The sequence below is a fragment of the Pseudophryne corroboree genome, chromosome 9 (assembly GCF_028390025.1).
Source record: "Pseudophryne corroboree isolate aPseCor3 chromosome 9, aPseCor3.hap2, whole genome shotgun sequence".
NCBI lineage: Eukaryota > Metazoa > Chordata > Amphibia > Anura > Myobatrachidae > Pseudophryne > Pseudophryne corroboree.
In genome coordinates, this window is record NC_086452.1 from 84,512,283 (window position 1) to 84,525,165 (window position 12,883).

A 12,883-nucleotide genomic window follows, 5' to 3' on the forward strand; every position below is an offset into this window, starting at 1 on the left:
ATATTACATGTTTTGGATTTGCAGTGATTCAGGTGCCATTATCACACCAGACCGACAAAGGGGAGGAAGCTTTAGTGAGGACAACGTTTGACGGACACCCACCTGTCCCTAGTGTAATTAATACTAGCCCCACATGTCTATTGTTATGAATACTAGCCCCACATGTCCCTAGTGTTATTAATACTGGCCCCACATGTTCCTAGTGTTATTACTACTAGCCACACATGTCTAGTGTTAATAATCTTGGCCTCACATGTCCCTAGTGCTATTAATATTGGCTGAGCTAGATGGATGTAGGCAGTTAGCAAAACATTTTTTTGTTATTTTCACAGTGCAGGAAGTGAACATCTACGTATATTACTTGCATTTTGGCTAAGTGTGTCACACTGGTGCTGTAACTTAACTGCAGCATTAACCCTTGGTGCACAGCACACTTTTGTTATTTTTTTTTTTTTTTTGTCACTGCCCACAGTGCAGCCCAGAGCTCCTAATAGAGTCACAGCATTGGCAAAACCAAAACCCGGCAAAGAATTAGAATCAAACCCAAAACATGGGTGTCGGCACACATATCTACTTTATGTGACATTTTTACTATTGCTCAACATTTATTGGTGAAATATAAAAAGCGTCCATGTACATATAGCACAGATAAACACACAAATATAAATCAAAGTTTAGGTAAATATAAATAATCCAAATATTAAGAGTTATCCAAATAGAGATAACTCTGTGTCGATGCAATATTCAACAAATAATTTGATATCAATACAGATTAAACTCACAAAAAAGGTTGACAGCTAATACAGGTTGAGTCTCCCTTATCCAAAATGCTTGGGACCAGAGGTATTTTGGATATGGGATTTTTCCGTATTTTGGAATAATTGCATACCATAATGAGATATCATGGTGATGGGACCTAAATCTAAGCACAGAATGCATTTATGTTACATATACACCTTATACACACAGCCTGAAGGTACTTTTAGCCAATATTTTTTATAACTTTGTGCATTAAACAAAGTGTGTGTACATTCACACAATTCATTTATGTTTCATATACACCTTATACACACAGCCTGAAGGTCATTATAGCCAATATTTTTTATAACTTTGTGCATTAAACAAAGTGTGTGTACATTCACACAATTCATTTATGTTTCATATACACCTTATACACACAGCCTGAAGGTCATTTAATACAATATTTTTAATAACTTTGTGTATTAAACAAAGTTTGTGTACATTGAGCCATCAAAAAACAAAGGTTTCACTATCTCACTCAAAAAAGTCCGTATTTCGGAATATTCCGTATTTCGGAATATTTGGATATGGGATACTCAACCTGTATATATCTTGTCAAGATTGTAGTATCCTAGAGTATGGGTAGGTATTGCATGGCTCAGACACTTTAATGCTGTTAGATATACAGTAGCAACTGAGGATACACACTTGTTGTCTCCTACTGGATTATACAAAAAAAGAACATACATATATTGTGCCCATAATTCATTATACATGTCAAGCAGATGTGTGTCAAGCAAACAAATTAAAATATATAACTCATGAAGTGACAATCAGCTTAAGATATAACACAATACCATATATATATAATAACACTTCAGAATCAATGTTAGTGTAAGTGAATACAACAGTGGACAGAGGTAGATAAACCAGCCCTCCAGTGTTATGTGGGATAGGCAGTTGCTGCACACTGTGTGCTGGAGTTACAGTAGTGAACAATTAGTGAGAGTACCCTTAACTGACATCTAGGGGTAGAATAAGATAAGGAGGTATCTGCTTGTACCCTTATCTAGATATGGTCCTGTTGAGTCAGTGCAGGATCACATTGTAGGTATAGGGTTCAACGAGAGTACCTCTATATAAGAATACATAAGACGCAAGATAAATGTGATCACTGTATATATGCACAAGGCATGCAATGCTGCTTCCTACTATTATGCAGGGTGGCAGTGGACAGTAGATGAGTGATGCTCCTGCATACAGTGGTCAGAATTCTAGAAAAGAAATGTAAGCCAACCCCCTGTTACCTCCCAGGAACATCCACTGCACTTCACTCTCCATGTGGAGGATGAAAAGGTGCACTGAACTTCAATAATTATTCCGATGTGTAAATTAGCCCTTTTCTATGACTACTTTGCAAGCTGATTGCAAAACAGTTGAGGATGGCAACTTAATGCAAATTTGCGAATTGGACGCAAAATGTATTTGTGGGAAGCTGTAGAAACCTGATTTACTACCTTATGCTAATGCTATTACTCATATGGCTAATGCGATGATCCATATAGCATTATGCGAGAAGCCACATCCACCACTGTTTTTCTGTCTACAGCCACAACTGTCGTCATTGCTACTGACACTTGCACCTACCCTGGGTGCAAAAGATCATTAAGAATCAGGCTTTCTTTCTACGTACGCATGATTAAGAACAGAAGCGCAGCTCCCATGACATTACCCCGATAAGCCCATGACATTACCACGAGATGAAAAGCTTGTGCGCAACACGGGAAGGGGGGATCTAGCATGCACACCCCAATTCCAAACACAATGAGAGGTGCTATCATGCTGAGACTTGTAGTTCCACACAGAAAAAAAGAAAAATTGCAGGTGTACACCCTAGGCACCAAGAACTGCTAATAACAATGATAGCAAAGTCTGTAATTTAACACAGAGCAAAAATGAGGTGCTTGGCATAATTTTTGTCCAGAAATATATGGGCCCACCCACCACGTCCAGGTGATCTCATCATTAGGTGAATCCCTAACACTAAGGACTGCCTTGGACTTGTATCTTAGTGTTAGGGACCCACCTGATGATGGCAGCTCTAAGATCCTGCACAGTGTAGGAAAAAGTGTGGCTTTTTCTAGAAATACTCGTATCTTCACATGTGCTTATCAGTACTACTGTAGTCCCATCCTCAAGTGATAACCGCTCTCCCTGCAAGATCCACTCTAAGTGTGAGTGTTCCATGCTGTTTAATACATTCCGGGCCTAATTCATGTTTGCACGCAATGCCGATGTTCACGCAACAGAGCGATTATCGGCAGACTGCGCATGTGCAAAGGTGCCTTTGCAAAATGTGTACACAGTGGCGAATGAGTTTGCGATGGGCGTCTCTGTTCATTTCAGGGCAGCAGCTTCACTTGCTAACATTAGCATTTCCGTAGCCTTTCAAAAATTGCAGCTGCGTAGGCAAGTGTGTACAAAGATGAATTAGGGCCTACTTCTGACTGCCCCTAGTGATTACTCTGATCAGCCATCAATGCTGCAGCCACATTTATGTTTGGGGACTAAAGGTGATAAAAACTTTCATACAAATCTGATTTTCCTCTTTGACTACTGTAGCAAAAATGTGTAAGAATTGCTGGCTTAGTGAAATTCACTACCAAGCTGTGACCTTAATTTGCAGGCCTGAGCATATGCTGACCTTATGTGTGCTTTCAGGTATAATCTATTGCAAGCCGTGAGGATGTGACTATCAGCTGGAGGGGTGGTCTTCAGTATGCCGACTGACGGGATCCCAGCGCACAGTATACCAGCGCCGGGATCCCGACAGCCGGCATACCAACACTTATTCTCCCTTGTGGGGGTCCACGACCCCCCTGGAGGGAGAATAAAATAGCATGCGCGCGTAGCGCGCCACCCAGCCCGTAGCGTGGTGAGCGCAGCGAGCCCGCAAGGGGCTCATTTGCGCTCGCCACACTGTCGGTAAGCCGGCAGTCGGCCTCTCGGCGCCGGTATGCTGGTCGCCGGGAGCCCGACCGCCGGCATACCGTAGTGAACCCAGCTGGAGGAGTGAGGTGCACTGCAGCACACTGCAAGGCACCTTGGTTTTACACCATTGCCCCTGTAACAGCTGCCCAGCACATGCCGAGCCTCCACTCTCAGGCAAGGTGTATGCTGACGGCTAGGCATTAGGAAAAGCTTAAACATATAAAGAGGCTCAGTGTGCAAATAGCCTATATCACGTGGCAACCTCCTGCCACTTACAAACACCCCTTCATAAATCGTTTCAGATCTGCTCCGGTTAAGTTTGATTTATGGTCGGAATTACAATAATGATGGGATATTTGCACCGTCTTTATAACGTGTCACTTATGTGTATGTGTAGTGCTTTATTACATTTTGCTGGATTGCTTCTAGAAATGCACTAATTATACTAAAGTGCAACATTAACGCACACAGAGGGTGATTCAGACCTGATTGCTGGGATGCTCACTTTGCTGTCCTGCGTTCAGATAGTCGCCGCCCCCCAGGGGGAGTGTAAATTCACTGTCCAAGTGTGCGATTGCATGTGTACGCCGAGCTGCAAAAATCCACTGTGTGCAGTCTCTGCGCAGCCCGGGACTTACTCCTACAGTGCGATGTGCGTTTTTCCAGACACTCCCAGTAAACGGTCAGTTACCACCCACAAACGGCCTCTTCCTGTCAATCACCTTCCGAAAGCCCGTGCGAATGAAATTTTCACACCATCCTGTTGCTAACCGGCGATGCCTGTTGTTGTTGGCTGACGCGTGTGCGCATTGCGGTACATACGCAGTTATTACCTAATTGCCCGCTGTGCAGAGATGCAGCCCAGCGATCAGATCTGAATCAGGCTCACAATGCTTCCCACCACACTGTAAGTTTAGGAAGAGGCCCTAAGATCACTTACTCTGGGCTGGCGTAAAATAAAATCCAAGTCCTTTTACATACTGAAAACGGCCAAGTACCGCTCAGCACATCCAATAATGCTGCTACTCACCTCAGCACCTCTTTATTTCATCTTAATAATCTCCTTCCACAACTTATTTGCTCTGTAAAACAGCAGATAATAATCTGGCAAATATACAGTATGTATAGTAGGTAACACTGGGTGTGCATGCAGGACTGCATCACAATAATAATGCACCACGTGCTGCAGGCTCAGATTAGGGTAGGGCGCGACAGGGGCAGTTGCCCCAGGGCCACCACACAGGGTACTCTGACATTACAATAACATGTTCCTGGACAGGGACTGCCACTGCTCAGACTGCATCCATTGCTGTGCAGAGTGACTCCATCATCAGCGGCACACGACACATCACGTCCGTGCCGCTGCTGAAGGGACTGCATGCAGAGCACAGAGCCAGGTACTGCCATGGGAGGTGGGTAGCTGGGTTGCAGAGGGAAGGGGAGGGGTGTGCACTCTGACCATAATGGGGCAAGAGCAGGGTCCCAGGATCCCCAAAAGCCTTAATCCGCCCTGCTGTGCCAGACCCACCCTTGAAAATGAGATGTCACGATGTCCACCCCAGGTGATGGGTACATATGAATGTATACAGGAATAAGCTCACTTTGCTGCTATATGTTGTCAGAGAAGATCAGAATTATTCACAGTATATGGTGTAACAGTCCAGTTTTTCATGTTTATGTCTTTCCAATAGTCCAGTACCTCCTTCAATAGAGACACGATGAAAGCTGGCACAGGCAGGAGGTCGCTGGGAGGACTCCTGGACAACTCTTCATATTGCTACACCTTGGAAGTCTCTTTCTATTGCTACATGCTGGGTGGGACCGGCTCCATCATCCCTTACACAGAGGAAGCCTGTATCCTTTTCTATCAATGTCTGGTACCGGACTCTTTGTTTGAATGGTTTTAAGAAGAGGATACATAAGGTAAGTTTTATAGGATCTATAAGATTTATAGAAGATGTAAACTTTCATGTCTCCTCATTAATATGTGAACTGAAAGGTATGGAACACTGGGGCCTTCTACTGCATACATGTATCTTCCCCCCTGTGTCTTCATTGTTCTGATCAGCTTGTTTTACATTTGATAAAGAGTGTAGATAAAAAAGTCCCCACTACTGGACATCACGCAGCACTAATTGTCCTATTTTTCACAGCGCAAAACTATGGTCTCATGGGCAGCGGAGGTACGGTCTTTTATTTGTAACTAGCTGAACTGGAGGTGCGCCAGGTTGTAATGGGGTAACTGCATTGGCGTGACCTGGGATGTACAATAGACAATGATATTAGGAGGCACAGAATGTGTATGTTATATACTGCTTACAAAGCAAAACTTCTAATATATTCATACAATTTACAATCTGATTCCACGCTATAACTGGGGGGGGGGGTGACTGCACACCCTAATTTCAAACATAATAAGGGGTGCTACTATGCTGAGACTTATAGTGCCACGCAGAATGCAAAATGCAGGTGCGTGCTTCAAGCTCTAAGAATACCAATAACCAGAATAATTAACAAGTTCTACAATTTAACATGGCGCAATGTTTGGCTACAAATGCAAGCCCACCTATCATGGCGAGGTGAACCATTATCAGGTGGGTCCCTAACATTCCTAATAGTGACACATTATATAAATATATCCAGGACTTAGCCAGTATAACCTACAACAATGTACCCAAGATACTGGTTTGGATAGGAAATGTCGACCTCCATAATGTTAACATTTGTAATGGTGACCATAAAAATGTCGACATTCAACATTTCATCCGGGTGACTTAGTGGTGACCTACCTGCTCCTGGCAGCTGCAGTGGCTCCAGCTGCATCTTTCAGGTCCCAGCGCTCAAGTGATAGCCAATTCTGTATCAGACATTAGATACTCCGGTGTTTGTGGTGAGTATTTCTCAGCTATTCCTAAGCCTCCTAATTCCTATTCCTAAATCTCCCTTCCGCAGTTTAACCCTCCCCCTTCAGCCTAACCCACCTGCCCACAGCTTAACACTAATGCCGACATTCTGAGAATGGCAAAATGTTGTCTGTCGACATTTTAACACACACTTGCCTACTCTCCCGGAAGTTGCGGGAGGCTGAAGATTTTTGGGGTAGCCCACTGCACCCCCGGAAGAGAAGGCAGATCTCCCGCACCCTAGTGAATCGGGCAGGATGGAGGGAATCTCCAGCATTCGGATGTTCATACGGAGGGGTTAAAACGACAAGAATTGTGTAATTTAGCCCTGCCCCCATCCCGTGGACCCACGAATCGTGGTGGTTTTCCCAGGTGGGGGTGGGGCTTAATGATGTCAGATCCTGGCCCCGCCCCCCGAAGGTCTCTGCAGCGTCTCCTCTTTGGTCTTCTCCCACGGAGAGAACCCAAAAGTAGGAAAGTATGTTTTAACAATATCGACGTCATAACTGTTGACACTGCGTTGTCAACATCAATTCTTTTGACTACATCCCCAAGATTCTATAATTCAACAAAACAATTACAATTCTTCTCTAAACCTAAAGTCAATTGTTATAGTGTAGTAAAACTGCCCTGACCAGTGTATGTAAGCAGTAACAGCACCTGCACTCCTTGTGCTAAGTGTATATGGAAGGAACATTTTCAGCAAATTGCATAATATGTATTTCGGTCTGCTTCAACAAAGTTATTTTTTTTTTGCATCACTTCCAGCCTGTGAGGGCTTAACAAGGCTTATGCAGATCAAAGTTTATCTGGTCTGCTTTATACATTACCACCCTCCATAGTCCGAGAGCAGTAACCACGTTGGAGATCAGGAAGATTATTGTAAATGTGGATTATAGCAGTTTCATTTCCATAGGTTAAAATGACCCCGCTCTGCAAAGATCAGCAAATAGACCAGATGTGTGAGGGAACGTGATATGAAAATCCAGACAGTGAGAGGCAGCAACATCAAGTTCTTGCTAAATAATTTCATTTTTAACCGGCGGGACACGTCTTAGCTGTGATATCTGTTGTTGAAAACATAATTTGCCTTAAATTTTTATAAGGCAGCATTTTACGTTCCAGAAGACAGTTGCACGGTCCATTTCCAGAAGAAGGGGCCGATGTATCAAACTATTTTTGCAGTCAATCCTCCCCCTCCCAAAAAAAAAAACATTTTCAAAGGACTACCATATTATTTATCGGGAATATGTATTAAAAAAGGTACCTGCTCCAATAACTGCCACTCATAGACTTCACCTTTTAGGTCAAGGTAGGAAGTGAAAGGGGGTTGCTAGGGGGGCGGAGCTTGGAGACCATGAGTATAATGCTGCTCGCGTTCGGCAGCCGTGCGGGATGCCGGTCGAACTTGAACGTTTTTTTTAAAGGGGCAATCACTTACAAGGCATGGTATTGCCTTGTAAGTGACGGCCCCTTAAAAAAAACGGCCAAGTTCGGTCAGCATCCCGCACGGCCGCCGAACTAGGGCGGCATTACATCTGGCCCCATGACTCCGGGCGCCCTCTTGTTTTTTGAAGAGCAGTTGCTGGTTTAAAGACTTGGGAAGAACTGATTGGTGGTAGCAGGGAATTACACAGGTCTGTAGCAGAACAGGAGAAGGTAGCTGACTGAGAGGAAGTGAGTCTGGGGTAGATCTAGGGAGAATAATTACTGTATAATACAGTGAAATAATAAACCTCATTTTATGAGAAACAAATTACCTTGATTTCTCCTTTAAAAGAAAATGTCAGAGAAAATGTCAGCTATAATGCAGTACCTCTTTTATGAAAGATCACCTTGAATATTTGACGAATGTGCAAATGTAAATGTCTCCATAACCTGACAGTTAATAATTGACTTAAAGCAATACCGTACCTGAGGGAGCTATGCATGCAAAAAACACCCAGTCTATTAGAGTCTTGTTTTCTTATATGATCAGGGGCATTGAGAGGGGTTGTGGGCTTGTTGTAGGGGTCCGGCAATGCCGCTGCTGAGGGCCCAGCGGTGTGCCCTCAGCAGCTGACATGGGCCACCATGCATGGCATATAGTATTTTTGGGTGTGCTTTTTTTCTTAGGGGACATGGCCGAATTTGCCCACGCACCCACTACTATCGTACATGGGCCCTCATCCCGAGTTAATCGCTCGCTGCCGTTTTTCGCAGCGCAGCGATCAAGTGAAAAAGCGGCAATTCTGCGCATGCGCATGGTACGCAGCGCGCATGCGCTAAGTACATTCACACAAAACTTTGTAGTTTTACCCAAGCTCGGGCAACGTTTTTCAGTCGCTCGAGTGTTCGTAGTATGATTGACAGGAAGTGGGTGTTTCTGGGCGGCAACTTGGCGTTTTCAGGGAGTGTGCTAAAAAACGCAGGCGTGCCAGATAAAAACGCAGGAGTGGCTGGAGAAACGGGGGAGTGGCTGGCCAAACGCAAGGCGTGTTTGTGACGTCAAACCAGGAACTAAACAGTCTGCACTGATCGCAATCTAGGAGTAGGTCTGGAGCTACTCAGAAACTGCAGGAAAAGATTTTCGAGCAGTTCTGCTAATCTTTCGTTCGCACTTCTGCTAAACTAAGATACACTCCCAGAGGGCGGCGGCCTAGCGTTTGCACTGCTGCTAAAAGCAGCTAGCGAGCGTTCAACTCGGAATGAGGGCCATGGATCCTTTCCTTGCAAGACACATACTTAGTGGGACTATATCTGACAGTGGCCACCTGGGTCTTTGTGGCTCCTGGTTGTCAGGTGAAACTAAAACAGTGGTGACTGATTTTCCCTGACCTCCCCCATTACTGCATCACCTTTTCATAACCAAAGCAAGGTCTGCAACAGCCAATTCATGAAATCACCAAGTGGCATATTTATTAGATATTCCTTTAAAACATTTAGGAACCCCTGAATGTATGTACAGCTGACATCGGAGATATCTGCTGCAATTTCCCATTCTTGTCCGTAAAAGCAGGATTCTATTGGAGCTGCTAATATGCAGAATTTACCAAGCTCTGGAATGTGAAGCCTATGGGCTACAGATTGCAGAAGCTTACATGCAGTCAGCAGACTAGCCCCCAAACCAGGAAGTAAAGTGATTTTCCAGAGTACAGAGGCCAGGATCTGTGTTGGAGTATGCAGATTTCCTGGCCCCACAAGCAGGCAGGAGCTGGCCAGTCTGAGTAAGCTTCAGCCGTGATGGTGCTGTGATCTGCTACTTAGCAGAATTTGCAATCTTTACTGAATCGGGTCCAAAGTTCAGTGCAACAGAGAGTCATCTAATTTCAGCCAACAAGCAGATTTTGCTGTACTTCATATTTACATAATTTTTACTGCTTTCCTCTGGAAGACCCCTGAAGATAAGTTCCAGCGAGAAGATGAGGGGCGGGCATGGTGTCCGATTGCATTAATCACAGCCCTGCTCAATCTGCAATAATGCCATGATTTGTATAGCAGTAGGCTAAAATGACTCAAATCATATCATCATACTCCTGTCAGACCCACTGGTGAAAGGGGCAATTTTGGTAGGCTGGGCTACTCTCCTGGGTGTACGGGGGAGCTTGACTAAATTTGGGAATCTCCCGGACATTCCTGGATAGTAGGCAAGCATACTATAAACATAATCCAGAAGCAAAAGCTGAGGGGCAGACAGCTAAGGGTCAATGAGCACCTTTATGTTGTACCAGATAATGAATTGTGGATTGCCATATACTGTAGGTCTATATATTTGTTGTACAGTGGGGGCTAATGAGACAGTACAGTGCATCCAGAAAGTATTCACAGCACTTCACTTTTTACACATTTTGTTATGTTACAGCCTTATTCCAAAATGAAATAAATTAATTTTTGTCCTCAAAATTCTACACACAATACCCCATAATGACAATTTGAAAAAGTTTTTTGCGATTTTTGCTAATTTATTAAAAATAAAAAACTAAGAAATCACATGTACATAAGTATTCACAGCCTTTGACATGAAGCTCAACATTGAGCTCATGTGGATTCTGTTTCCACTGATCATACTTGAGATGTTCCTACAGCTTAATTGGAGTCCACCTGTGGTAAATTCAGTTGATTGGACATTATTTGGAAAGGCACACGCCTGTCTACTGTATATAAGCTCCCACACTTGAAGGAACTGGGAGACTAGTCAGGATAGAGGGAAAGATGAATGCAGCAATATACAGAGACATCCTGGATGAAAACCTGCTCAAGTGCGCTCTTGACCTCAGACTGGGGAGACGGTTCATCTTTCAGCAGGACAACGACCACAACCAAGATATCAAAGGAGTGGCTTCAGGACAACTCTGTGAATGTCCTTGAGTGGCCCAGCCAGAGCCCAGAATCCGATTGAACATCTCTGGAGAGATCTGAAAATGGCCGTGCGCAGACGCTTCCCATCCGCAAAGAGGAATGGGCAAAACTGCCCAAAGATAGGTGTGCCAAACTTGTGGCATAATGCTCAAAAAAATTTTGAGGCTGTAATTGCTGCCAAAGGTGCATCAACAAAGTATTGAGCAAAGGCTGTGAATATTTATGTACATGTGATTTCTTAGTTTTTTATTTTTAATAAATTTGCAAAAAATCTAAAAAACAACAACTTTTTTTACGTTGCCACTATGGGGTGTTGTGTGTAGGAGTTTGAGGGAAAAATGAATTTATTCCATTTTGGAATAAGGCTGTAACATAGCAAAATGTGGAAAAAGTTAAGCGCTGTGAATACTTTCCGGATGCATTGTATATGCTGCTACTGTAGTTAATGAATGAATTAGAGCACTACTATGGGGCATAAATGAACTAACTAGAGCGTTACTATTGGCATAATTAATTAGCAATGCGGAGAGAGGTATCTCTCTAGAAACACTGGATGGGGGGGGGGCTTCAAAATGATAATGTGGGGTCCACAAAATTGTGGCTACACCCCTGTATATCTGAGCCTGCTTTTTAGGCAGATTATAATTTACCAAATGCGTGTAATATTTTTTGATTACCTGTATCATGTCCCAATAGTAATCGGTTCCAATATGTGCTTTTTAATAGAACTGCAGAGGAATGTTAAAGTACCACTGAAAAATGTAATATTCATTATTTATTTATTAACTGTTTCTTATATAGCGCAGCAAATTCCGTTGCGCTTTACAACTGGACACAATTAGAAGACAAAACTGGGTAAAAACAAACAGTCATAGAGGGAGGAGGGCCCTGCTCGCAAGCTTACAATCTAATATACCTTTATGGAATTATATTTTGTGAAAGTGGAGTGCGCTACTGTGCAGACTTTATGTTGCTGCTCTTACTTCAGGGAAGCTTAATTCCCTGTACCAAGATGGCCACTTAGGCTACTGGTGAGCATGTGCAGAGCCATCTTGAGACTGTGTAAGAGTGGCTCGATGAAAGACAGTAGTATTTCACTCAGCTACAGTAAAACCAGTGATTACCTGCTGTTCCAGCATCCTGCACTGCTACTGGATACCTACATATAGGGGGTCACTCCGAGTTGATCGTAGCTGTGCTAAATTTAGCACAGCTATGATCATGTTTCCAGACATGCGGGGTGACGCCCAGCACGGGGCTAGTCCGCCCCGCATGTCAGTGCCGCCCCCCCCCACACACAGAAATACAAAAGCATCGCACAGAGGCAATGCCTTTGTATCTGTGGAGAAACTCCCGGCCAGCGCAGCTCCTGCAGCTGGCCGGGAGTTGTGTGTCGCTGGCCGCAGCGGCTGTGTGAGACGTCACCCAGCCGCCGCGCCACGCCCCCCCAACGGTCCGGCCACGCCTGCGTTGGCCGGACCGCGCCTACTAAATGGCGGCTTAACGCCGCCGTTCAGACCCCTCCCGCCCAGCGACTGCCTCTGTCTCAGAGGCGATCGCTGGGCACCGACAACTGCCATGCTCCGGCGCAGTTCCTGCCCGATCGCTGCGCTGCGACAAACTACGAGTGATCGGATCGGAATGACCCCCATGGTCATATATTCACCTGCTGGTGAGCTGTATGACACCCAGCTCCTCTCCATCTACCAGTGTGTATAACAGTGAGTACGGCTGTATCTGCTTTATCTTCAATAAAACCACTCCACTGGTTAAGTAAATGGGCGGTTCGTAGTTGTAAAGGTGCATACACACTAGACGATATTTTAAATATCGCTCATTCTCACCCCTCTGAGCGATATTGTTTGTAATATCGCCCAGTGTGTATGCTACAAACGATAAGCGATGCACAC

General features: G+C 44.3%; 1 protein-coding gene across 1 annotated transcript in view; it reads left to right on the forward strand.

Moving 5' to 3' along the window:
• AGBL4 (AGBL carboxypeptidase 4) overlaps positions 1-12,883 on the forward strand; it is a 669,979-nt gene that overhangs the window by 382,474 nt on the left and 274,622 nt on the right. The window contains exon 6 of the mRNA XM_063941485.1: positions 5,424-5,586. Coding sequence (XP_063797555.1) covers positions 5,424-5,586 — 163 coding nt within the window. The remainder of the gene's footprint in view (positions 1-5,423; positions 5,587-12,883) is intronic.